The sequence below is a fragment of the Orcinus orca genome, chromosome 3 (genome assembly GCF_937001465.1).
Source record: "Orcinus orca chromosome 3, mOrcOrc1.1, whole genome shotgun sequence".
Taxonomy (NCBI): Eukaryota; Metazoa; Chordata; class Mammalia; order Artiodactyla; family Delphinidae; genus Orcinus; species Orcinus orca.
In genome coordinates, this window is record NC_064561.1 from 38,016 (window position 1) to 64,997 (window position 26,982).

The window sequence follows — 26,982 nt, forward strand, 5'->3', positions numbered from 1 at the left end:
GGACGGTCCCGACAGCCCCAAGCGCTGCGGGGCCGGGCAGCCTCAGGCAGGGGCGCACGGAGGGGCAGCCACCCTGGAGGTTCTCACAAAAGCACAGGGGAACCACCACGCGGTCCAGCTCCCGGGTGTTCACCAAACACACACCTGCACATGGGGGCTTACGGGCGCTGCGTCCACCGCCACCACATCGAGGACACTGAGGTGCCCTCGGGCAGGCGAGCGGAGCAACGCCACAGTCCATTCCAGAAAACACACACTCAGCACGAAGAAGTGAACAACGAAGCCACGAACAGCCACGGAGGAACCTTAAACGCACAGAGCGGGGCAAGAAGCCAGCCTGGAGACGCCACTTACTGAGAAAGGAGGAAACCAGAGGACAGCAACCACCACCTCTGAAGCACTGAAAGCGTGAACAGACTGAAAACTCCGTCACAACCATTCCAATCCCTCCCGTCCCACCCAAACGCCCCGGGCTCCCATGCTGGCACAGCCAGCTCTGCCAGGACTGACCCCCGACTCCACACACCCAGCACGACTGGCCCCCGAGCCTCCTCCACTCGGCCTCCCTCCCCGTCCAGTCTCCACAGGGGCCCCTGCCCCGCACGTGTGAGGCCCCAGCCTCGCCCTCACACGCGCTCACAGGCTGGCCTGTCCCCGTCAGGGTCCAGCTTGGAAGTCACCTCCACTTGCACGGCCACCTCCCTCGCACTGTCACTGAGACACAGAGCATGCTCCCCCACGACCCCCGTGCCCCCAGGTCCCTGGATGGGGCCCAGCACCTCCTTGCGTCCCACCCACCTGACCCACCACGAGGCACCCACGGGGCTTCAAATCAAGTTTAATAAATAAAACAGCAAGGGGATCAAGGCAGTTGTCACTTCACAGTGTGGTCCTTGGTGGGCCGAGGGAAGGTCGAGTCCAGCCCTGCGGACGGGCTCGAGCCAAAGCCCCCCTTGGTGACACCGGGGCCGGGAGCGCTGCCCTGCCCCTGGAGGACCCCACTCCGATTTGTAAACAGAAACATAAATAAAACGAGGAGGCTGGAGAGGAGAAGGCCCAGGCCCCCAAGCCACCTTGCTAGGAAGCCTCAACAGAAACACGACCTAGGGGGTCAGGGAAACGGGCTGGAGCCGGGCCCCTCAGTGCGGCAGGCGACAGGCCTCGGTACCAAGGGGCTGTGAGTTCTGCGTCCTCAGACCCACGTCCGAGGCTGCCGGGGGCCCCGGGGTGGAGGTGGGGGTGGGGTGGGGGCATAAAGTGCGGCTTTTCCTGAAGTGGAGAGAGCAGGTGGACGTCAGGGCGGGGCGGGCCGACATCGAGGTATATGGCTCTGTGCCCCACAGGGTTTGGCACCGAGTAGCAGCTGCCCCCTGAGCCCTGGGCGGGGGCAGCCCGAAGTCCGGCCAGGCGCAGGGAGACAGGCGAGCAGAGTGCCGAGGGTGCCAGCGGAGGCTGCTGCTGGTAGGGGCGGCGTCCGGCCCCACCTCCCCACGTCCCTGGCGGGGCCCGGCCGCCTTCCTCGCCTCTGCTGGCTGGATGGGCCAGCCCTCCGCGCCCCGCCACCCAATGGGTCCCGTGGTGGGCGCAGAGGCTGGAGCCAGGCAGCAGTGCTGGTGCGTGTGTGGCGTGGGGAGGGGCCACCGCTCAGCCCGGTCCTTGACGTGCTCTGAGCAGAGGAGCTACCGGAGGCCCGCGAGGAGGGGAGGGTCAGGAAGACTGACAGGCAGGCCTCACAGCGGCCCCAAGTCCAATCTGGGCCACAAACGCCCGCCTGTGGCCAGGGATCAACAGGTCATCACGTTACAGCTGCAGGGGGAGAGAGGTAGAGACAGGAGGTCAGTGCAACCCCAGAGCAAGAGGCCCGGCGAGGGGGCGTGGGCGGGACGCGGGCTGGACCACGGCCCCGCCCCCGCCTCAGACACCGCCCCCACAGCCCGCACAGCCGCACAGCCGCCTGCCTGGCCTCCCCCTCTCGAGGCAGCACTGTCCTGGGCGGCCGCCTGGGCGGGGCCGGCAGCTCGGCAGGGCCGGGAGGAAGCTGGCGCTGGCCCCGTTTGTACCTTCTTGGATTCTGAGCCCCATGAATGTATTACCCAGCCAGGAAGACACATGAGCCAAATAAAGACAGAATAAAGCTGAAGAAACCACCAGCCTGCTCCGCGGGCCACGCCATCCTCGGCCCCGGGGCAACCCCTCCCGCTGGCCCCAGCTTGGCCTGAGGCTGGGGTACAGCAGCTGGGGGTGGGGCGGGGAGGGGCCGCACTCACTGTGACAGGGGCTCCGAGTGCAGCGCAGGGGCCGGGCACGCGGGGTGGGCGGCCAGGAAGGGATTCACGTCCCCGATGCCGATGAGTCCAAACTCGGCAACCGACAAAGCCACCTGTGCGGGGGCCACGGCCTCCTCGGGCTCTCCGTCCATATCCACGTGGCTGGAGATGAGGGGCAGCTCCTCGGGGAGGGCCCCGGGCAGGGCCAAGTCCACAGCCAGCCTCGGGCTGGCACCAGGCTCTGAAGCGGCCGTGGTGGGGGAGTAGAAGGCTGGCTCAGCCAGGGCTGGGGGCCGCCGAGGCAGGGGCACGGCCGGGGGCGTGTCTACATCCGGTGGCTGGAACGAACAGGGCCCTGGCTCCGAGGACAGGGGGCTGTCGGAGGCCTCCCCGGGCGCGCCGAGACTCCCAGACGTGCTGCTGCCCATGCTCAGGGGCTCTGTGGGGGGAGAACACGGCTGTGGCCAGGCCCTGACAACGCCCACGCCCAGCTCCACCGGGTCAAGGGCAACCCGGTACGGCCTGCTCACCCAAAAGCCACAGTCGCCTCAGGCTGTGCCTGGTGCGGGGCTCCAACCTGCCGGGTCCAGCAAAGCCAAGGACCCCTCCTCACAAAACGCTCTCACACAAACACGTAAGACACACAGGGATGCAGAAAAGCCCTGTCACACCGGAAGGGCACACTGAGGCTAAGGGCCCCGCCTGGGAAGGTCGTGACCCCCATCTTGTAGGGCAGGACAGGACGCAGCAGTTCACAGAGTGAGAGGGGTGTGAACTCGGGGAGCTCCCGCACACGGCCGTGGGGCCAGGCACGCGGACAACCCCCCGGGCACACCACAGACCCAACTGGACCCTGGAGCCAGAACAGGGGAAGCCCCAGCGTCCAGCAGACCCACAAAGCAGCATCCTTGTCCCCTGAGGTCCCCTTCAGAAACTGCAGTCGCCAGCTGAGCTCTGTCCTGCTGCACGGTCCTGGGCCCAGACACCAAAGGGGGCGCAACACCCCCTGGGCTCCCACCTGGGACTGCAGAGCAGCCCCACTTGGGCCCCAGGCCGCACAGGGTACCCCCATGTGGAGAGCCAAGTCCCGAGGATGACTCGTGTGCGACACCCTGTGAGACCACGTGGGGGTGAAGGGACATTGGCCCCCGGATGCCACTCACTCCTCCGTGTCCACCAGCCCAGGCTGGGCTGCCGGGGAGAAGCGCCCCGAGAAAAGGGGCCACCCCCCACTCACCGGTGCGCATCCGGGCCAGGGGGTCCCGCTCAGGGCCCGGGCCGTCGGCAGTGGCAGGCAGAGGCAGGGGCGGCGAGGAGCGGGGGCGGCCAGGGCCATCGGGGTCACCGCCATCCAGGTCCTGGTCCGCGTCCCTGCAGGGAGAGGAAAGGTGAGGGCAGGGGCTGCCTCAAGCCAGGACGCCTCCCCCACCACCCCACGGGCACCTGGCACGTACGTGGTTCCCGACGGGCCGTACTTCCGGCGGCCCAGCCGCGTCTGCTGGGAGAAGTAGTCGTAGCGCTCAGACTTCTTCCACAGGTAGTAATACTCCACGCACTCGCCCACGGACCGTGTGCGCACCTGCGGGCGGTGCCGGTCAGCTTGGCCCCCAGCCCCTTCCCAGCCTGCTCCCCACCGCCCCGTGCCCTTAGCTCAGCACCCCATCTAGTTGCCCCCGCTCTGTGCCCGGCCTCGGCTCCAGGCCCACCGTCCGCCTCCCTCGCCCCAGACACCCTGAGGACGGCTGCACCCACGTGTGCTCTGTTCCTCACGGGCCCGGCGGAAGGGGGCAGACAACCCCGGCCCAGAGAGCACGCAGAGCGAGCCCACTTCTCACTGAGCGTGGGCGTCACTGGCGCTCCAGGGAGAGCCGTCTGCACAAGGGCACGCCGGGTGCGTGAGCCAACTTGAGGGCATATTTACAACGCAGCACAAAAAGCCAGGCCTGCATCCTGGAAGGCCAAGCTCGCCCCGCGGGCTCGTGTCCAGGGTGAGCGATCGGGGCGTCTTCCCATCTCGGAGGATCACCCGCAGCAAGGCCAGGGCTGCGCCCGCAGCTGACAACCTCACCCCCGCGGGACCCAGCGCCCGTGCCTGGGGAGGGCTGAGACAAGCAGGCGCAGGGGCATCCAGGGACTGCCTGATCTTCTCACCGAAACCCCCTCGTGCAACGAGCCTCCCCGAGGCCAGCTTCACGGCAGACCTGAGAGTCCAGTGGGAGAGGTCACCAGCCCTAAGCTGGGTGGGGGGCGTGCGGCAGCCAGCAGGTCAGGACACAAAGGCAGCAGCCCAGCAGGTTCTGGGGCAGAAGCGGCCTCTGCCATGGGACAGGCGAGGCGGGAGGCGCGGGCGCCAGTCCCAGAGGACCAAGTGCTGCCTGGCCGTGCCGGGTTCGGTCAGAGGGGCACCATCCCTGTCCTACAGAGCCCCGCGAGGGCCCCTCACCCACGGCAACCTCCCAGGGAAGACGCTCAGACGGCAAGCGTGAGCCCGGTGCCGGCCAGGCCCTGCTCCTCCACCTGTGGGGAGTGGGAGTGGCAGGGCTGCCGGCCCCAGGGGAGCAAGACAAGACAGGGACGAGGGGCCGGAGTGGGAGCCACTGTAACGGCGCAGAGGGACAGCCAGGTTCCCAGACGAGCCACGGGTGCCTGGCCAGGCAGATGTCCAGGGCTGGGGGCAGAGGGCCGGGGCAGTGACAGAGGTCAGCGTGGGAGTCATTACAAGGGAGCCACAGGCAGGGAGCACCCAAGCGGGGTGTGGGGAGACCAGTGACCCAGGCCTGGTGTTAGGGACACGGGCCTGGGGAGGACGGGGGTGGGGGGGACATGGATGTGGAGACGGGCATGGGGACCTGGCATTAGCAGCCACTTCGGTCATGCCTATTTGGTGCAATGGTGGGAGAGCATGTGTCCCTGGATGGAGTGAATATGGAGACCCTCAGTCCCCACCGCAAGGGGGTGACGTGGGAGATCCAGGCGGGGGTCAGCGCTGGGGGACTGGCAGTGGGCACGAGACCCTTCCCCAGATTGGAACCTTTCCGGGGGATGGGGGAACTAGAGGAAGATGAGCCAGGGAGCCCACCACGAGCCTGGGGTTCGTTCTGACTCCCGCTGCGGGTAGACAACAACTGTGCCGGCTGCCAAGCCCTCCAGCCCCAGAGCAGCCCCCAGCGGGCCGGGAGGCGCGGCGGCGGGCGGGCGGGCGGGCAGGGCCTCACCTTGTTGGCCTGGATCAGGTGGAAGTTCTTGCCATGCACACGGAAGCCGTGCTCGAAGTTGCGGCGCTCCTCCTCGCTCCAGGCGCACAGCCCGTCTGAGAAGGTTGGAGCGGTGGGGGGAGGGGGGCGGGTTGGTCAGCGCGGTCCGTGGCGGGGGTGGGGGGTGGGGGGGGCCGGGGCTGGGGCTGCGCTCACCTCGGATCACCTTCACGTTGAACCGCAGCCTCCGCAGGGCCTCCTCGGCATTGAAGTTGCATTTCACCAGCTCATACAGTGCCTGGGGGAGGGGAGCCACCATTGCCCAGGACAAGTGGTTTCCCTTGAATTCGTCACAATCACACAACCACACTGGCCCCCGCCCCATGGCTCCTCCGCCCCCAGGGCCACCCACCTGCTCGCTGTCTTTCACCGCCTCTCCCTCCGGGAGCTGAGACTCAGCCACCTCGCGCCACCGCCGCTTCGCCGCCCGGTACAGGAACTCCTCCACCGCCCCCTCAGGAAGGATGCTGGGGTCCCAGAGCAGCTGGTCTTCATTCTCATAGACTGTGCAGGAGGGGGCAAGTTCACGTGCCGGCACGCAGTCTGCACCTCCTCTGACCTCCTCCCCAAAAGCATCACCAGCAGGCCAACTCAGCCCCTCTGGAGGACAAGGGCCCATCGGGGCCTGGGCCTCCACCTCTGCGTCTCGCAGGGCCAGCTCCGGGCACCTGGGTGCTCGAGATGGCAGGAAGGCAGGAAGGGGTGGGAGGTCAGTGGGCCCTGAGCAGCCAGTTATCAAGGCCAGCGTCCCAGAGGGGGCAGCAACTAGCCCAGGCTGGAAGGGGGACTTCTGAGCGTGGCCCATGAGGAGGGGCTGCAGGACGAGCTCAGGGAGGCGAAAGGCAGAGGCCCAAGGCAGCAGCGAGAAGAGCCCAGACTCGATCAAGCACAGTGGGGAGACCTGGGTGCCAGCGGCCTCGCTCAGGCAAGAGCTCCCATGGCTGCCTCAGTCCCTATAACCGCAGCATCAGCATCACACGAGCCACGTGAGAGCAGACCTCCCGGGGAGAGGAGGGAGGGGAGGAGAGGGCAGTAGAGGTCCTACCATGGCGGGGGAGGGGGGCAGGTGCATTAAGGAAGGATAAGAAAGGGACTCTGGCTGCAGTCTGCTTTGGGGCGGGGCGGGGGGGGACAGCCTCCAGCGCGGGGAAGGACGTGGCAGCAAGAGGCAGAAGGGAGAGTTCAGGGCCAAGCCTGGGGAGACCCCAGTGTCAGCATCTCTTGATTACTCAGGGAAGAACCACAGGGGCCAAAAACTAAACAACACACACAAGCCAAACACCAGCGCAGTGGCTGAAGAGTGGAACCGGCTCCATACTGGACTTGCTCTTGTGAGGGAACCAGCGACTCTGGGGCTGGCGCCCCTGTAGACCTGCGACCACCTCTCTCCATCTGCAAAGTCAACCCCGAGTCCCAGCCCCTCTCTAGAGAAAAAGCGACACCTGCCACCATCGCCGTGTGTCTACCTATGGCGTGAAGGTGAGAGGTAAACCACGTGACAACACGTAACTCCACAGACAGCTGGACATCAGAGTTAGCAGACAGGACTTCAGTATAACTATGATTAACGCTTTAGGGAAAAGGACAAAATCAATGGAAAGCTGGAACTGAAATCAATTCAAAAGAATCACATGGACATTCCAGGGCTGGAAAATGCAGTGTGTGAATTATGAACCCACTGGGCAGCTTCAACAGCAGCAGAAGACGTGATTAGTGAAACTGGAAAGAATTCCATTCAAAAAAATCAAACTGAAGCTTAAAGAGAACATAGTGTGGGACATGTGTAAGATGGTCAAGCAACCTAAGACATGTATAACTGAGTCATGGAGGAAGAGGACAAAGCACAGGACCAATTTTGAAGAGGTAATGGCCAAGCAGTGGTGCAGTGGTTAAGCACCTGCCAATGCAGGGGACACTGGTTCGAGCCCTGGTCTGGGAAGATCCCACATGCCGCGGAGCAACTAAACCTGTGCACCACAACTACTGAGCCTGCGCTCTAGAGCCCACGAGCCACAACTACTGAGCCCACATGCCACAACTACTGAAGCCCACGCACCTAGAGCCCATGCTCCACAACAAGAGAAGCCACCACAATGAGAAGCCCGCGCACCGCAACGAAGAGTAGCCCCCGCTCGCCGTGACTAGAGAGAGCCCGCACACAGCAATGAAGACCCAACACAGCCAAAAATAAATAAATAAATAAATTTATTAAAAACACACACACACACACAAAAAGGAGTCAGTGCAGTAATGCAAGAAAAATAAAACATAAAAAGATCACAAAGAAAGAAGTAAAGCTATCATACACAAAAGATATGATTGTGTCTAAAAGTGCAAAAGAATCTACAAGGTAATAAAATTAGTAAGTGAATTTAGCCAAGTCCCTGTGTACAAGGTTACTGAGAATAATAAACTGCGTTTCTGCATTTCACAAGACTGCTATACTGAAAACTCTAAAAACTGCCGAAAATAACAAGACCTAAGCAGAGAAGTAAGCTATGTTTGTGAACTGGAAGTGTCAATATCATTAATGTATCAATCTCCCCCAAATTAATAAAGAGCCAATGCAACCATAATCAAAATCCTAGCAGGCATTTTTGAGACAAATGACAAGCTAATTTGAAAACTTATGTGGACATACAAATAAAAGTTACAAAGTTGGAGGGTTTGCACCATCTCAGACTAACTTCAAAGCTGCAATAATTAAGAGAGTGGTAAGGACCCAGGGTTAGACAAGAGAACAACAGAAGAGAAGCCCCAAAAGGCAGATATACATTACGGACACGATTCCTGATAAAGGCACCACTGCAATTCAGTGGGGGAAAGAATGGACTTTTCCATATGCAGGGCTGGGGGTGGTGGTGGCGGGGTCAACCCTGACCCATACCTCCAACCATACATTAAAATTAAATTAGATCATAGATGCCAACATAAAAGGGGAAATAAAAGAACATATCTTCAAGACCTGCAGACTCCCTAGACAGCATACAAACACACTGTGGCTAAAATAAAGACAAGCTGGATTTCACTGAAATCAGACACCACAGACTGGGAGAAAACGTCTGCCGTGCACACAGCCAACCAAGGATGTGCATCCACACAGAAAGTCACCAGAGAAAGGCAACCCAATTGAAAAGGGGAAAGGCCTCAGCAGGCTCCTCCCAAGAGACACCAAGTGGCCAGTAATCGCAAATTAAAGCCACAACGGGCACAACTCCACACCCGTCAACAAGGCAGACCACACCAAGCGCTGATGAGGACACAGAGCAACTGGAACTCCCACGCTGCTGGCGAGCGGGGGCCCCACTCGGTGCCTACTGATGACGCCCCAGGAACAAGTGTGTGTGTCCACGAAGACAACCACAGGGCAAACCACCGTGAACACTGACCAGCAGGAGGATGAGTCAACGTGGCGTGGCACGTGCACACGAGGGAACCCAACACCGTAGCGTACGCAACGCACATTCATGCCAGCGGGCTCGAGAGACAGACAGACTGCAAGTCCAGGATGGTGAGCGCCCTGAAGCACAGGGCCAGGCAGAACGCAGAAACACACACGTCTCTGGAGGGCATGTGGGACGAGTCCTGGACGAGGCGAGGGACTGACGCGTGGGTGACGTGGGAAGAGCCCACACACCCAGGGGAACAAGCGCAGCAGCCCTGGGGGTGGGTGGCCCACAGGGCCCAGGACCAGCCAGCGGGGAGGGACAGCCACTTCCCAGACTGTCCTGCAGGCTCAGCTGCCCCGGGGAGGTGGCCACCGGACCTGGGCCAGGACCCTCAGGCTCGCTCCGAGGACCTGGGAACTGGCTCTGGCTGGACCCGGGAGTCTCTCCTAGAGGAGTGGGGTTGGCACTTCTCCTGCTCCCTGTCCCCCACCTCCCAGGCCACTTACGCTTCTCACCCTGACGGTTCGAGTGCAGCTTGCTGAGGTCGGCTTGGAACTGAGGCCCAACCATGATCTCCTGCAAAGGCAAAGGCCCAGGAGAGTCAGGGCAGACGGAGGCCCAGGCGCGCGGTGCTGATGGGGGCTGCAGGCTGCCACCCAGAGCCAGGCCGCCTGGCCTGAGGTGTGAGGTGGGAGGCAGAGGCCAGCTGTGTGTGTGACTGTGTCCAGTGCAGCCAGTCCTGGGGCAGGGGCGGGGGGGCCTCGGGGCTACGGCACTCACTCGCAGTCGAGCCCCAGCCCAGCAGAGGCCGCGCTGAGGGCGCCGCAGGGTCAGGGCCACGCACCTTCTTACACTTGTTGGCGGGAAGCGGGTCCTCCTCGGTGTCCGACGAGCTGGAGGAGCCAGGCTCCTTGTCTGCATCAGGCAGGAAGCGGGCTTTGGGGAAACAGCAGCAGGTGAGGCACCTCCTCGGCCCCGCGCGGCCCCCCAGCCAGCAGACCCCGGGGCCTCCACCCCATTCTCCATCCACCTGACCCCCACGTGTGCCCCTCCTGAGAAGCAGCTGGGTCCAGGCCCTGGCCGGGTGACGGGCTGTGACGGGCACAGAAGCGGGGACTCAGGAGGCCGCCCTCTGCTGCAGTCGTAAACCAGGGGCCTAGACCCCCAGCACGTCACGCTGCCCCTGCTCAGGCCACAGAGACGCACAGGGAGTGAGGGACGCATGGCCCGAGGACGCTGCCCTGGATCTAAGGGACTTTCAGGCACAGGAACCAACACGTTCCCTCCTCACATAAACCAAGGTCACCAGCCTCAGCTCACTGGCAGGGCAGGGCAGGGCAGGGGAGAGGGGTCCCTACAGGGGCTCGAACAGGAGAAGGGCACCCCCAGGGGTCCCGATGTCTGTGTCCCCAGCGGCCCAGGGGTAGGAGCGGGTGGGACACCTACGTCCACTCTGATTAGGGAAAAGGTCAGAGGCCTCATGGGAGGTCACAGATGGGGTGAGGTCATCGGCTGAGGACTGTGTTTCTTCCTCTTCTTCCCCTGAAAGCAAATCCTTCGCTATTTGTTCCTTTTAACAAGAAAGTAGAGAACGTTTTTGCAGTTTGTTTTAACAATCTCAAATAACCCTAACCCGAACAGCAGTGGTGGTGCCAAGGCGGACGAGCCTCCCTCTAGGCATGCAGGGCTCCCACGGGGCTGCTCTCCCTGCTCCGCGGACGAAGCACTTGCACAAGGGCGGGCCAGCCAGGGGCACGGAGTCGGGGAGGGACACGGCCTCCGCCCGAGGCTGAGGACAGTCAGAGCCCCTCCCTTCTGGCCAGGCCACGACCTGCTCGGGATCCGGAGCGTCTCTCCCTCCCAGAGCCGTCCCTGCGACCACCCTGACCCTGGGTGTGTGGCCAGAGCCGGCAGCACTAGCTATACCCACACTGCCAGGCTATAAGCCGCGCTTCTGCCTGTCTAGGGCCTTCCTGCCCACCCCCAGAACCGCCCCCTCACCTTGTCCAGGGTCATGTCCGGGAGGTTGGTTGTGGCATCGCTGCCCTCACTCTGGCGCTCCGAAATGGGGTCCGAGGGCTCGTAGCCGTAGAGGGCCAGCAGCTCGTCAAGGGGCATGTCGCTGCTCTGGGGGGCAGGGCTCTGTCGGCAGGGCTGCTCTGGGGCTCTGCTCCCCCACCCCTGAGCCCGTCAGCCCCACGACCAGTCACAGAGACTCACCCCAGCCAAACCGCAGGCCCAGCCCCTCATCTAAGGGCCCCTCACAGCCCCAGGAGGGAACCGATGAGACACCTGAGCCCAGAGGCGTCCGCTGTCTGCCCAACGCCCCTGGCCGCGAAGGGCAGAGCTGGGCAGGCTCCCGTCCACCTCCACCTCCCCGCCCAGGCCTGTGCAAGCTCCACTCAAGCACTGCGAGGACTCCCAGTGTCTGGAAATCAACTGTCACCACACGGGACACCAATAAACAAGAAGGGGAAAAACATGGTCCTTTAATGAACGTAAAAAAGGCATCTGGTCAAACCAACATCACTCCTGATTTTTTAAAACCCTCAGTATGCTAAGTAAAGAGATGGACGCCTCATCAACGTAACAGAGAGGCGGCTGACCCTCGCCGCACCAACAACAAACAAGAGGACGCTCGAGGGCCCCACGGCTGCCTAACACAGCTGACACTTGGAGCCACCGCGATATGACAAGAGACAGAAATAAGACCCTTAATTACCGGGAAGGAAGAGGCAAAAACTACCACTACCTTCCACTCCGGTACTGCTTTCCAATCCTGTTTCTGCAAACCTCGCCTGCTCGAGGCCAGTGCCGCTGGCCATGCTGCGTCCTGACTGCTGAGGGTCTCAGTCGGCTTCCAGCCTCCTGCACACGCCCTGTGCCTCTCCCAGTTTCTAACTGTGCACCTGTGGGTGGGGTGGGAGCTGACATGGTGGCTCCCCGGGAAGCAACCTGAGGAGCAGCACGGGGGCGGCTGGGGCAGCCTTTGAGGTCAGGGCAGGGGCACCAAAGTGCGCGAGCATCAACGTGCTCACTAAGGGCTTCAAGAGATGCCCGTCTCACTAAAGAATACCCTGCAATGCCTGTGTGACGCTATGGATTTTATGAAAGCTCACCCTGAGCGGGTGTCGTTTTGATCTTCTGTGGGAGGAAAAGGGAGTAATGGAGACGGCACCCTGGAGCTCAGGGCTGGCGGACAACTCCCGCCTCCTGCCAGGCACTGGCCAGACGAGGGAGACCACCGACTGCGCTTCTTGACGGAGTAAAACTCAGCGTAAAAGCTTTCAAGCACAAAATTCCAACTGTGGAAAACTTGGATGTGACAGCGTGAACTTCATAAACCACAATGCCCGCTGGTGAGGGAATATAAAAGGCAGGTGTTTCTCATTTTGCTTTGGATATTAAGTTCTTTCTTTTAATCAGTTCACAAAAATTATACCTGAAGCATTTTTTTTTTTTTTTGGCCGTGCCGCATGCCTTGGGGGATCTCAATTACCTGATCAGGGATTGAACTCGGGTCACATCAGTGAAAGCGCAGAGTCCTAACCACTGGACCTCCAGGGAACTCCCCTGAAGAAAGCATAGCTGAGGTAATTTAGCTAATGAATAGCTGATTTTTTTTTCTTTTTGGTTACTTTTGAGAAGTTCTGAATTCAAGCTGAACTCCTTAAAACTGATTTTTCTTTTTTGAACAGAAGACATGTTTTGGTTATAAGACCAAATGGGCACCAAGTGATACACAGCACCAAGCTAAATAAATGCCCTATGATTACTCCTTAAAAAAACACTCAGGGCTTCCCTGGTGGCGCACTGGTTGAGAGTCCGTCTGCCGATGCAGGGGACACGGGTTCGTGCCCCGGACTGGGAAGATCCCACATGCCGCGGAGCGGCTGGGCCCGTGAGCCATGGCCGCTGAGCCTGCACGTCCGGAGCCTGTGCTCCGCAACGGGAGAGGCCACAGCAGTGAGAGGCCCATGTACCGCAAAAAAACAAACAAAAAACCACTCAAGTCCCAGGACTTAAAAGACATCTGGTGAGATCAGTGTTGACATTTAATGGACTGCATGTTTGTGTGTCCCCCTGCCCCAAATTGATATGATGAAGCTCCAATGTGACTGTGTTTGGAGATGGGGCCTTTACGGAAATAAATGAAGTTAAATGAGGCCACAAGGATGGAGCCCTGATGCAACAGGATCAGTGTCCTCATAAGAAGAGACACCAGAGAGCTAGCTCTCCCAGAGAGAACACGGCGAGAAGCAGCGTCTGCAGCCGCGAAGCAGGCCCCCACCAGACACAGCCTTGCCAGGCCCTGGTCTGGGACTTCTGGCCTCCAAAACTGCACAAAAATAAATGTCTATTGTTTAAGCAGCACAGTCTGTGGTATTAACAAAGTGCGCTTTCTAGATTTCATACAGCGAACTCTGTGGACATGTGGAAGATTCATACGTCACAGAACCAATATTCACCAAACATCTCATCCACGCAGGTGACAAGATCACACACGGGTCAAGACCAATGGATCTTAACACCAAGGACAGAAACTTTCCTGGATCTGCTTATAGAATTCACTTCACAAAACTACCACTTGCTGCATCTTGGAGCAGCATCAAAGAATATCCAGTTATCTGAAAAGATTGTTAAATACTCCGCCCTCAGGGCTTCCCTGGTGGCGCAGTGGTTGAGAGTCCGCCTGCCAATGCAGGGGACACGGGTTCGAGCCCTGGTCTGGGAAGATTCCCACATGCCACGGAGCAACTGGGCCCATGAGCCACAACTGCTGAGCCTGTGCTCGGCAACAAGAGAGGCCACGACAGTGAGCGGCCCCCGCTGGCCGCAACTAGAGAAAGCCCTCGCACAGAAGCGAAGACCCAACACAGCCAAAAATAAATAAATAAATAAATAAATTTATTTATTTAAAAAAAAAATAACCAGAACAGATCTATATGAGGCTAGATTTACACTTTAACCAAAAGAACAAATCACAGCAAACTAACGTCTGCCTTAAAAGACAGCGTTCACAGAGATTTACAAAAATGTCAAACTAGTCCACTCTTCTCCCTAATTTTTTTGTCTTGAAAATAGTTATTTTTCATTTTCCTAAAAATGTGTTCTTTCTACTAACAATGGGTTTGTCGTATCACCAACATAAACAAAGCTCCTTGAGACCCTCAATAATTTTTAAGAGCACAAAAGCGAGTTCTGCGGGCAAAAAGTTTGAGAACAGTGAGTTCAATGTCCAGCCACCCGCTCGTCTGGAGCCCAGCGCCCCATGAAGGCGGGACTGGCCTGGTCCATCCCTTGACCTCAGTGCCCAGCATGGTCTGGCCTATGCAGACAGAGGGTCGGCGGCACAGGTCGTCGTGGAGTCCGAGGAGCTCAGAGACCAGGCGGACGGAGCAGCAGCGATGCCCCCTGGACGCCCCGCCCACCGGGTACCTGGGAGACGAAGTCCTTCTCTAGCTCCTCCTCCGGCTTCTCTGGGCCCCGCGCAGCCCCTTCATGCTCCTCCTGGACACCGTAGTTCCGAGACAGGATCTCCGCCAGGTGGAACTGATGGTCTGCGGACCCCATGGACACCACTGTGGAGAGACATAGGCCCGCGTGAGCTCCTTGCCACCATCCCAACCACTGAGCTTCTGCAGATGACCACAGGGCGGAGGAAGCCTCGGGGGCCCAGCTGCCACCACAGGGGTGTATGCACGCGCGTGTGTCCACGTGGGCCGGGGTCGGCACGCAGCAGCCCAACCGATGCTCAGCCCTCCTCTGGCCTCGGCCCAGCAGCTGGGGGACGTGACCAGATCTGGGGTTTTCCCCAAAGAACCAGGATGTGTTCACTGCTCTCTCTCCATGACTGGTCTTCAATGAGTTGATTTTTAGAAGAAACAAAACAAAAAAGGAAATAGCTAGGTCTCACTCAACCCCAGCCAGGGAGCAGTGAGGGCCCAGGCTGGACCTGCATGTGGGTCCCGAGTGCAGCAGAGGGGGGCAGAGCCACAGGGAGCAGACGGGAGGGGCAGGCGGCCAGCTCAGGGGAGGCGCAGGGCCCCGGGGAGGGAGAGTGCCTGCCCAGCACCGCCCCCTCCTGCAGCCCCCACCCACAGCCTAGGCCCGGGGTTGGCCAGGAAGCTCTGGAGAACGGAGGCACTCGGTCTGGACAACAGGAGACAGCCCTGGCCACCCCGCCCGCACGCCCCATCCCGAGGCTCCAGGGGCCAGTGTGCCGTCTCTCGCACCTGCCAAGGCCCGGGCCCCAGGGAGGAAGGTACCTGCTGTGGTCTGCAAGCCGGGCTCCCCAGGGCACAGGCTGTGAGAGAGGCAAGAGGCCAGGCCAGGGCTCCGCCTCTCTAGCGAGGAGGCCTGCAGAGGAGACGAGCAGGATTAGGGCCCCGCTGCCAGACAGGGCGGTGGAGGGTCAGAGCCAGCCCCGGGGGCATGGGGCACCAGGTAACAGAAGGCCTCCGCGGGCTGGGGCGGGGGTCAAGGCGGGCCAGGTGTGTAGCTGCGCTGGAGTCCAAGCGTCCCTGCGGAGACACGCAGGGAGGGCCTAGGGCCGGCGGCGGGAACGGCACCCACGGGCACCGTGAGGAGCCTGGGACGGCCGGCCACCAGCAGTGCTGATCACAGCCCAGGACACGGGGCCCAGGTGACCCAGGCCCACACACAGCCCTGGTGCCACACCCCGCAGCCAGGTGCTGACACCACAGCCACTGCACAAGGGACCAGCCTCCGAAACTTTGTCTTAAAAAGGCAAACAGCCACTATGGAGAAATCTGGGAATTCCTCCAAAAGTAAACAGTTACCAAATGACCCAGCAATTAATTCTACTCCTAGGTACACACCCCAAAGAACCAAAAACATGTGTCCATAAAAGGTGTACACAGGTGTTCACAGAAGCATGACTTACCACAGCCAAAATGTGTAAACACCCAAATGCCCATCACCAGGTGAATGAATAAACAAGACGTGGTCCATCCTTATGATAAAATATTACTTGGCCATGAAAAGGGGTGAAGCACTGACACTCGCTACCAGGTGGACAGACCCTGAGAACACGATGCTCAGTGAGAGAAGCCAGACACAGAAGGACACACAGGGTGTGGTTCCACTGATGGGAAACATCCAGAACAGGCAAATCCGCAGACAGACAGTGGGTTCCTGGTTGTCAGGGGCTGGGGTGACTGCTGATGGGGTCAGGTGTTTTTCTGGGGTGATGGAATGTTCCAGACAAAAGTGAAGGGCTCAAAACTTTGTGAACATACTAATAATCACTGAATTAAACATTTTAGATGGGTATATTTTGAAGCACATAAGTTATACCTCAAATTTTTTAAAAGTGCAAATGAAAGCATCATAACAGCTACCACTGGGACTTCCCTGGTGGTCCAGTAGCTGAGAGTCCACGCTCCCAACGCAGGGGTCCTGGGTTCAATCCCTGGTCAGGGAACTAGATCCCAAATGCCGCAACTAAGAGTTCACATGCCGCAACTAAAGATCCTGCATGCTGCAACCAAAGACCCAGGGCAGCCAAATAAATAAGTAAATAAACTTTTTTCTAATTGTCTTTAAAAAAAGCTACCATTATCACAATGTTCAAAAATTTATTAAGAACAAGAAAACTAGACCAATATCTCTTACAAACAGAAACACAAAACTCAACAAAACCCAAGCAAACTGAGTTCAACGGCATACAGAGAACACTGCACACCAATGAGGAGAGGCTCAGAGCAGGGATGCAGCACAGGTGTGACACCCAACACAACCAGCACAGCGACAGGCTAAACACAAAACCCACACCAAAATCATCTCAGCAGATGCAGAGACAGCACACAGCAGAGTCCAACACCCTTTCATGATGAAAACACTCGACATATGAAGGCTGCAAGGGAACTTCCTGAAAAGGGCGTCCATCCAAACCCCAGCTACTGCCACCCCTGAGGCAGATGGCTAGCGCCTCCCCCAAAACCAGAGCACGGTCTCTTCACAACGTCGTCCTGGAGGAGGCAGCAGTCGGGACAGGAAAGTAAAATAAAAGGAATCCAAATTGGAAAGGCAAGTCATGACCTGGGACACAGAGGATACTAAAGAATCCACTAAAGAAACCAGAACTAATAAATGAGTTCAGCAAGGCTGCAAGACACAAGATAATCTACAAAAATCAACTTTACTCCTGTATACTAGCAATGAACAATCCAAAAAGAAAATAAGGAAAACAATTCCATTTCCAATAGCACCAAAAAGAATAAAATACTTAGGAATAAATGTGGCAAAAGAAATTCAAAACTAATACTCTGAAAAGTGCAAAACACATTGAAAGAAACTAAAGATCTACATAAATGGAAAGACATACTATATTCATAGCTCAAAAGACTATTGCTAAGATGTCAATACTCCCCAATTCATCTACAGATTCAACAAAATGCCTATCAGAATCCCACTGGGCTTCTATGTAGAAACTGACAGACTCCAAAAATCATATGAAAACTCAGGGGACCCCAAACAGCTAGAACAATCTTGAAAAGGAAGAACACTTCCCAGTCTCAAAAGTACTCCAAAGCTGCAGTAATCAAAACAGTGTGGTGCTGACATAAGGCTAAATATTTAGATCAAATTAATAGAACTGAGAATTCAAACACAAACCCATATATTTACAGCCAAGCGAATTTTTAAAGGGGTGACAGAAAAATTCAATGCAGAATGAACAGTCTTTTCAACAAACAGTGCTAGGGCAATTGGATATCCAAACGCAAAATAATAACATTCAACTCCTATCCTACACCGCACACAAAAACTCACTCAAACTGGATCAAAGACCTCAAATATAAGAGCTAACACTATAAAACTCTTAGAAGAAATCATAGTGATAAATCTTTCTTACCAGGCAATGGTTTCTTAGATAAGACACAAAAAGCATAATCAACAAAAGAAAAATAGATAAACTGGACTTCATCAAAATTAAAAATTTAAAGACAACTCACAGACCGGTAAAAGATATTTGCAAATCATACAGTCCCTTTCTAAAGGGACGAACAGGCAAAGTCTCTGAATAGACATTCCTTCAAAGAGATACACAAATGGCCAATCGGCAGGTGGAAGCAAAGCTCAGCATTAGGGATAGCAAATAAGCACATGTCAGACACCACTTCTGTGACCAGGAGGACACATGCTATCAAGTGCGGAGGGAATGCAGGCACTTGAGGGAGGGGACGTGCAATGGGACAGCACAGGGAATACACCTGGGTGTCACCGGATGCCCCCCAACACGCCACCCTGGCACAGGGTGACCATCAGTGAAGGCAGGTGAGAAAGCAGACCCGGCCCCGAGGCAGAGCACAGTCTACTGACCAGCCCCACTCCCCTCCACCCATAAGGCACGGCCCCCAGAGGTCAAGGCCTTCCCTCTGCACTGACCGCCCTGATGTTCACACACTCCTGCGCCCTGACCACCCCTTTGGGGACTCCTCGCCGGGTTCTTCCGCATGACGCACACCACCTGGTTAACAAGCTGCCTATTTCTCTCTCCCAAAGCTGCCCTTGTCAGCCTGAACCATGGAGTCCCAGCCAGGGACCCAGGGGGGGTAGAGGGAAAAGTTAAGCCTCTCCTCCCTGAAACACCCAAGAGAGACAAAAACATTCATCCATGCTGAGACCTGTTCACGAGTGTTCTCAGCAGCATGACTCACAACAGCCAAAGGAGGAAAGAACCCAAATGGCCATCGGATGGAGTATTACTCAGCCAGGAAAAGAGGAGAAGCCCTGACACTCGCTACCACGTGGACAACCTTGAGAACACGATGCTCAGTGAGAAGCCAGACACAGAAGGACACATAGGGTGCGATTCCACTGACGGGAAATGTCCAGAACAGGCAGATGCGCAGAGAGAGAGTCGGTTCCTGGTTGTCAGGGGCTGGGGAGACGGATGGGGGAGAGATGACTAATGAGTGCACGGTTTCTTTTGGGCTGGTGAAAATGTTCCAAAATTGACTGGTGATGGCTGCACAACTCTATGAATATACGAAGAACCACTGAATCGCACACATTAAAATGAATGAATTGTATAGTAAATGAATTATACCTCAGTAAGGCTGTTTACAAAAAATATATATAGAATACAATAGTTAATAAACTAAATTTTCAAATTTTAGAAAAAGTTTAGTAGGAATTTCCACACTGATTTCCTCACTGGGTCCTCAAGAGGTTGTGTAATCATTTTCTTCATAAGAGAAATAAGGGACTTGCAGCTCAGAGAGGTCAAGTCAGTCACCCGCCGTTTCCAGCACCCTGGATGGTCCCGCCCAAGCCTAAGGCCCCTGTTTTGCCAAGGTGGGAGAAGGAAACGGATGAGGAGCTGACTAAGCACGTTCTGGGTTAAAAAGAAAAAGAAGGAAAAAAAAAGTGTGGGGGTGGGGGAGGAAAGAAGGAAGGAAGACAGCATTCTACGGACTTGGTCCCAAAGGTGAGTGGGGTGGAAGAGGGAGCAAGCCCAGGGCGGGAAGGCCCAGGCACGCCACCCACAGGCGTTCCTCCAGGCATGGGACACCGACATGCCTCCCCACCCTGTGCGAGGGCTGGGCCTGGGACTCTGGTGAGAGGGCTTCCACGTGACCCCCAAGACTAAGCTGTGAAATGCAGTGCAGTTCCCACAGCCGCCCATGCTGTGAGGAAGCACAAGCCACAAGGAGAGGCCACGCCAGCAGGCGGCATCACAGCCACACGTGGGCGAGGATGCTTCCCTCCACTGGGGCTGGCTCAGCCCAGCCACCAACCAACCGCAACCACATGAGGGACCAGTCAGCCCTCAGAACCGTGACAGGTAATTAAAAACTGATGGCTGGGGCTTCCCTGGTGGCGCAGTGGTTGAGAGTTCGCCTGCCGATGCAGGGGACACGGGTTCGTGCCCTGGTCCCGGAAGATCCTACATGCCGCGGAGCGGATGGGCCCGTGAGCCATGGCCGCTGAGCCTGTGCGTCCGGAGCCTGTGCTCCGCCAACAGGAGAGGCCACAACAGTGAGAGGCCCGTGTATCGCCAAAAAAAAAAACCGATGGCTGCTTTGAGGAACTGAGTGTCGAGGTGACTCATCAGGCAGCAGCGTTAACCAGACCCCCCCCACCCCCCGCCTACACCCAGCAAAGGTGCCTGGTCCCGCTGGGCCACCCAGCACTTCATCCCTGTCTGACAGCCTGTAGAGCACCCGCTCTGGGCCGGGAGGCAAGAGGCACTGGGTGCACAGCAGTCAATCGACAAACAGGTTCTGCCTGTCCAGTCCTGACGAGTCAGCCGTCTCGTTGGGGATACAGATAACAAACAAGCAGATGTGCACAGTACTGAGGGGAGAAAATGGGGTAGGGGGCCTGCACAACCAGGGAGGGCCTATGTGGCCGTCTCCAGGCCGAGGCCTCCAGGGCAGCGGGACGGCACCACACAGCGAGTCCCCCCAAGGCTGCAGACAGCACAGGGAAACAGAAGGAGCCCAGGGGGTGGAGAAGGGCGCAGGGGGAGATCCTCAGAGATCATGCCACCGGGCCAAGGGTCACGGGGAGGAGATGCGCTTTCCCCTGAGGACAACAAAAAGCCGTGTCTTTTAAGCACAGGACAGAGGTAGTGGACTCAGGTTTGTCGAAGAGCAAGCTGGGATCCGCGAGGAAAGCAGCATGAAGCGCCCCACCTTCTCTCACAGTGCTGTGGCTACTTTGGCGGCAACAGAAATCAGGCAGCTAATCCCGATCAAGCACTTACCGCTCGGTTACAAACCGCCATTTTTATCAGTTCAAGACAGTGACTGCACAAGGTTCAGCTTCTCTGTGCAAGCACGGAGCCATGATCTCATGAGACCTCCCCATCTCAGAGAGAGTGACCGACCCAAGGTCACACAGAGTAAGAGGCTCCAGAAATACAACGGGTCTCCTGGGCAGAGGCTGGCCATGCCCACCACGACTGGAATGTGCACACCTGTTGTCCTTCACTGCCAGGCCCTAAGGGCCTCCCATGGAGCCAGGCATTCGGACTTTCTTTTAGGAAAACCACCCCAATTCACTCAACAGGCACCACCCCAAACTGGACACAGGACAACAGGAGCACCCTGGACACCCGGCTGCTGTGACACTGGGCAGGGCAAAGTCAACAGCCAAACCCCGCAGCGCTCGGGGCGGGCTGGCTGGGAGTCTGCCCTATCCACCTGTAACACACAGCTACCTGCCAGGCCAAGACAGCTGGCCCCTGGGGCAGGCGCACACACAGAACGCCGTGCCCCTGCAGGGACATCGGGAGACCCGGCTTCCACCTCCGTCCCACAAGTCCAGCCACCACCCAAGAGGCCTGTTTCCCCAAACACCCTCTAAGGTAGGAAAGGTAGGAGAACTACTCTGGAAGGGCCCTTTTGGTCCAGCCACCCAGTGTAAGGCAGGAACTAGCTGGGGAGGTCTGGCCTTGGACTGAGATGCCCACACCCTTTTTGGCGCAAACACAGGGCCTGTCGCTGCCTCTGAGAAGGTCACTGGTGGGAGAGTATGACCAGTCCTGCCCTCCACAACATCCACCCACAGTGTGCCAAGATACAAACACCCAGTGTGGCCCCATAACCAGGCCGAGCATTCCAGGACCCGGCTGCACCTCACCGCGTGGGTGCCTGCTCCTCTCTGGGCCCGGGCGGCCCCACCCATTGGGTGAGGATCACTTGCTGAGTCCAGGGACCTTCTTGGCATCCCCAAACCGAACGTCTGCGCTAAGAGTCACGTTTGCTGAGTCCCTAATAGGTGCATTATTCATTTCATCCTCACTAGGGCCCTATAAAGTGAGAGCAGGTTCGCACTGTTTTATCCGACATTCAAAAAAGCCCTCAAAGTGAAAGTTTTTCATCCCTGGTTTGACCCGCCACGAAGCTATTCAGTGTCTTGATCCCAACGATTCCAGGTGAGTTTGCTCAAACATCACACCCCAAACCCTCAAATCCGAAACACTGAACTCCAACATCCATCTGGCCCCAAGGACTTGGGGTAAGGGGTCTTGGGCCCGCTTTCCGGACACAGAGAGGAGGCTCGGAGAAGTAACTTTAAGCCGCCGGTAAAGGCAGCCCTACGCCCCCCGCGGGCCGGATCCGCGCCGTTAGGGCCCCAGGTCAGAGCTCCAGTCCCGCCTGGAGTCCGGCGGGAGCGCGACTCTTTGGGGTCAGCGCCGCTGGGGTGGGGGTGGGGGGGGTCAGCGGGCTGGGGTCCGGAGGAAGCGCGACTCTGTAGGGCAAGCCCTGCTGGCGGGGGGAGGGGGGGTGGCCAGCGGGCGGGGGTCCAGCGGCCGAGGGTCTGGTGAGTCGGGGTCCGGAGAGAGCGCGTGCTCCGCTAAGTTGGCAGACGCGGGGCGGATGCCGGGGGCGGCGGGCGGGGGAGCGGGAAACCTTGGGCGCGCACCCCTTCCCCGCCCCCGCAACCCCCTCCCCACCCCACGCCCCCGCCCCCCGCGCCACACATGCGCTCTGCCGCCCGCGATGTGGCAGCCGGGAGGGGGGGCCGGGGGCGGCCGCCGACGGAGCCCAGCGCCCCTGGGGCCCCGACGGAAGCAGCGCCGCGGCCCGGCCCCGAGCCCTGGGCAGGGGTCCCGGGGCCCGGAGCCCCCACGCGGCCGGGCCGGGCGGCGGGGGCGCAAGCCTGGGCGGGGGCCGGCTCCCCCGGCCCGCTCACTCACCTCCGCCATGGCCGTGTGTGCGCGGGAGGCGGTGGCCGCGCCGGGATCCCCGGATGCGGGGCCGCGCGCTCATTGGCTGCAGCCCCTGGGCGGGCGGGGGCGCCGGGGCGGAGCCGGGGGCGGGGCGCGGGCGGGCGGGCGCGTAGTAGGTGCGCGGACGGGGACGCGCGGGCGGGCGCGGGTTGCGGGGTCTCGCGGACCTTGGCCTCGTCTGGGAGGTGGGGGTGCCGTGGTGGAAATGCCAATTCCTGATAAGCACGCCTTAAGCACTGGTCCCAGTTCCTCCTTCCAATCTGTAGTGCCCCCGTGTTACAGGTAAAGACACGGAGCCCAGGAGTGACGGGCCACCCGGGCACGAGCGAGCGGCGGAGCCCGGACTGAAGCCTGGGCAGCGAGGTTCTAGAACCTTCCGCACGTTTGCACCAGTGATGACGGATCTCATTGGAGGCTTGGAACCCGAGTGCCCCGGGTGGGCAGGGCAGGTGAAGGCCTGCCCGGCCGCTGGCTCTGGAACTGTGGTTGTCATGGTTTGTAACTAATGGATGAAATGTGATGGGCCTGCGCTGGGCACTGAGGGGGAGAGTGAACAAAGTGGTCCTGACAAGGATTCCCCCACGTCTCGCGTCTTAGAGACGAGCTGGGGGCATCCAGGCAGAAGGTGTAGACAGAGGGGACATGGGGGCCAGTGAGGAGGCCTGAGCAGGGACTAGGGTGTGGCTGGAGTAGAAGCAGAGAGCAGGCCCCCAGGTTTCTGGCTTGCACAAACCGGGAAGAGTGCAATGGGGGAGGGGGAATTCAGGAGCCCCAGTCCTTTCCAAGCTGTTGTTGATATCAGTGTCATCGGGGCGCTGAGGAGGTGAGACGCACCGTGTTCGATGCTTGATGTAAAAGCATTATGCCAGCGCTCCGAGAACCTACCAGCCAGGAGAGAGAACACCTGTTAGAAGGCCTGCCCTGCTCTCTGCACAAGTCACACGTTACATGAGTCGTGGGCCCCCACTCACCTTGGCATACATCACCCAGACTGAGAGTTCAGGCCCTTGTGACAGAGGGTCCTTGCTCAATCAGTCAGTCAATCAGTGCACCCTGCCGCCCTCGACTGGGCGCTGGACAGCCAGAGTTCCAGTGAGGCAGGGAGATGCACCAACAGATGCAGTGACAGTAGGGCTCTGTGTCATCATCACACGTGGCAGAAACCGAGGGAAAGGGCTTGAGTCATCCTGGGGCAACCAGAGGAGACTCTTTGGAGGGAGCTTTGACAAGAATCATCAAATAGCCGCAAAATGCGGGGGAGCAGGGCGATTCGGATGAAGAGAGGGATGCGTTCATCCCTCTCTGTAAGTCTCTTCTCCATACGACAAAGCTGCACTCATCAAAACAGCATGGTAGTGGCACAAAAACAGACATGAATCAATGGAATGGAATACAGAGCCTAGAGATACACCCATACACCTACTGTCAATTAATCTTCGACAAAAGAGGCAAGAATATACAGTGGAAAAAAGTCTCTTCAGCAAGTGGTGTTGGGAAAGTTGGGCAGCCTCATGTAAATCAATGAAGTTAGAACACTCCCTCACACCATACACAAAAATAAACTCAACATGGCTCAAAGACTTAAATATAAGACATGAAACCATAAAACTCCTAAAAGAGAACAGAGGCAATACATTCTCTGACATAAATCATACCGATGTTTTCTTAGGTCAGTCTCCCAAGGCAACAGAAATAAAAGCAAAAATAAATGAGACCTAAGCAAACTTACAAGCTTTTATACAGCAAAGGAAACCATAAACAAGACGAAAAGACAACCTACAGACTGGGAGAAAATATTTGCAAATGATGCAGCCGACGAGGGCTTAATATCCAAAATATACAAATAGCTCTTACAAGTCAACAAAAAAAAACCAGACAACCCAATCAAAAAAGGGGCAGAAGATCTAAATAGACATTTCTCCAAAGAAGACATACAGACGGTGAACAGGCACATGAAAAGATGCTCGATCACTAATTATTAGAGAAATGCAAATCAAAACTACAATGAGGTATCACCTCACACCGGTAAGAATGGCCATCATCAAAACGTGTACAAATTACAAATGCTGGAGAGGGTGTGGAGAAAAGGGAACCCTCTTACACTGTCAGTGGGAATGCAAATTGGTACAGCCACTATGGAAAACAGTATGGAGGTTCCTCAAAAAACTAAAAATAGGGTTGCCATATGATCCAGCAATCCCACTCCTAGGTGTGTATCTGAACAAAACTATAATTCAAAAAGATACATGCACCCAGATGTTCGTAGCAGCACTATTCACAATAGCTAAGACATGGAAACAACCTAAATGTCCATTGACAGATGAATGGATAAAGAAGATGTGGTGTATATATAATGGAATATTACTCGGCCATAAAAAGGAATGAAATAATGCCATTTGCAGCAACAAGGATGGACCTAGAGATTTTCACACTAAGTGAAGTAAGCCAGACAGAGGAAGACAAATACCGTATGATATCACTTATATGTGGAATCTAAAATATGATGCAATACGAAAAAATGAATACGAAATGTTCTACGAAACAGAAACAGACTCACAGACATAGAGAACAGACTTGTGGTTGCCAAGGGGGAGGAGGGTGGGGAGGGACGGTTTGGGAGTCTGGGATTAGCAGATGCAAACTATTATATATAGAACGGAAAACAACAAGGTCCTACTGTATAGCACAGGAAACTATATTCAATATCCTGTGATAAACCATAATGAAACAGAATATGAAAAGAGTGTATATGTATGTATAACTAACTCACTTTGCAGTACAGCAGAAATTAAACACAACATTGTAAATCAACTATACTTCAATAAAATAAATTTAAAAAATAAAAAAGTGAAAGTCTCTTCCCACAGACTATTATTAGAGTGGATAAATGAGGCAACATTTCAGCCAGGTGGGAAAAATGAACACCACAATGAGGGGCAGATGGGTGCCCAGAGAAAGGATCACTTATGCCCAGGAATGCATAACCTGTGTCTATACCTGAGGAGCTTCACACAAACCCGAAATAAGGAACATTCTATTAACAGGGGGAGAAAAGGACAGTATTCTTCAGAAATATTAGTGCCATAAAAAGCTGATCTGTGGAAATCTGCCAGACGTGACAACTAAACACAATGCCTGATGCTAGACTGGCTCCAGTAGGGCGGAGGGAATTTTTTTTTACTATTTATTTTATTTATTTATTTAGCCTGCACCGGGTCTTGGTCGTAGCATGCGGACTCTTAGTTGCAGCATGCATGCAGGATCTTAGTTCCCCGACCAGGGATCAAACCCGGTCCCCCTGCATTGGGAGCATGGAGTCTTACCCACTGGACCAGCAGGGAAGTCCCTGGGCAGAGGGAAATTATTAGGTCCATTGACAAAACTGAAATTCAGACATAGATGGAATAAATGCATTGCATCAATATTAAGTTTATGGGAATCAGTAGCTGTTCTCTGGTTATGTAAAAGAATGTTCTTCTTGGAAAATTCACACTGAAGTATTTAGGGGCTACTATAGACTAAATATCTGTGTACCCTAAAAATTCGTATGTGGAAACATAATCCCCAATGTCATGGTATTAGGAGGTGGGGCCCTTAGGAGGTGATTAGATCATGAGGGCGGAGCCCCCATGAATAGGATTAGTGCCCTGGTTGAAGAGACCCCAGAGACCTCCGTCGCCCCTTCTGCCCTGTGAGGACACAGCGAGAACCAGGAAGCAAACGTCACCAGACCCCAAATCTGCTGGCACCTCGATCTCGGACTCCAGTCTCCAGGACTGTGAGAAATAGATTTCTGTTATTTATAAGACCCCAGTCCGTGGCCTTTTTGTTAGAGCCGCCCCAGTGGACGATGCCAGGGGTAAAGTGCCACTCTGTATGCAGCTCACTCTCAAGTACTTCAGAAAAGTATATTTTCTGTCTATAAAACACGGACGGAGAGAGACAGCAAACGAGCAAGCACGGGGGGCAAACTGTTAATAGCTGAATCTGGGGAAAGGTATGCAGTTTGGGTTTTTTTTTTTACTGTACTCATTCTTGCAATTATTCTGTACACCTGAATGATTTGCAAATAAAGAGTACAAGAAATGAAACTAAGAAAGTAAAAAGCAGTGTGTTCAGCGGAGAGGTCAGAGAGGAAGAGGGGAGGCTGCAGGGGGCGTTCCTGGCAGCAGGAACAGCCAAGGTGAAGGCGCGGAGGACACGCCACCCAGGAGGGCGGCCGGGCAGAGTGTCCCTGTGTCCCTTGCTCCTGGCACTTCTCTGCCATTTCGACGGCGCGTGGGGTGAGGTCTGGGCCACCCCAGCAGCTAAGCATCTTAGCCTAGCGGAGGGAGAGCTGGGGGAGGTGAGGGGTGGTGGGGGCG

At 56.9% G+C, this 26,982-nt stretch overlaps 1 protein-coding gene and 1 long non-coding RNA gene across 8 annotated transcripts; one reads left to right on the plus strand and one right to left on the minus strand.

The window, feature by feature from the left end:
- Positions 1 to 820: 820 nt before the first annotated feature.
- Positions 821 to 22,642, minus strand: MIER2 (MIER family member 2). 7 transcript variants are annotated; one of them, XM_033416747.2, is made up of 13 exons: positions 22,586 to 22,642; positions 15,180 to 15,270; positions 14,350 to 14,492; positions 10,912 to 11,037; positions 10,357 to 10,480; positions 9,755 to 9,846; positions 9,417 to 9,486; positions 5,678 to 6,025; positions 5,483 to 5,577; positions 3,722 to 3,846; positions 3,505 to 3,638; positions 2,268 to 2,706; positions 821 to 1,806 (listed from the first exon to the last, which is right to left on the minus strand). In XM_033416747.2, exons 1-13 carry the CDS (start codon positions 22,592 to 22,594, stop codon positions 1,785 to 1,787), a joined length of 1,818 nt encoding a protein of 605 aa, XP_033272638.1. In that variant the 5' UTR covers positions 22,595 to 22,642; the 3' UTR covers positions 821 to 1,784. The 7 variants fall into 7 exon arrangements, with proteins under 7 accessions (XP_033272638.1, XP_033272639.1, XP_049564203.1 ...); XM_033416748.2 differs by lacking the exon at positions 22,586 to 22,642 and having other exon boundaries at positions 5,678 to 5,759; positions 5,874 to 6,025; XM_049708246.1 differs by lacking the exon at positions 15,180 to 15,270 and having other exon boundaries at positions 22,586 to 22,609.
- On the plus strand, positions 21,121 to 26,953 carry LOC125964052 (uncharacterized). The gene is made up of 3 exons (XR_007476588.1): positions 21,121 to 21,250; positions 21,691 to 21,820; positions 22,901 to 26,953. It is a non-coding gene; the product is annotated as an uncharacterized LOC125964052 (long non-coding RNA).
- The last annotated feature ends 29 nt before the right edge of the window (positions 26,954 to 26,982 follow it).

Bases quoted from the DNA above. Each gene is read 5' to 3' on its own strand.
- MIER2 (XM_033416747.2), bottom strand. The intron at 14,493-15,179 runs GTACCTTCCTCC...GTCTCTCCACAG, and splicing joins CGGCTTGCAGACCACAGCAG to TGGTGTCCATGGGGTCCGCA. The intron at 10,481-10,911 runs GTGAGGGGGCGG...TCTTGTTAAAAG, and splicing joins CGGACATGACCCTGGACAAG to GAACAAATAGCGAAGGATTT.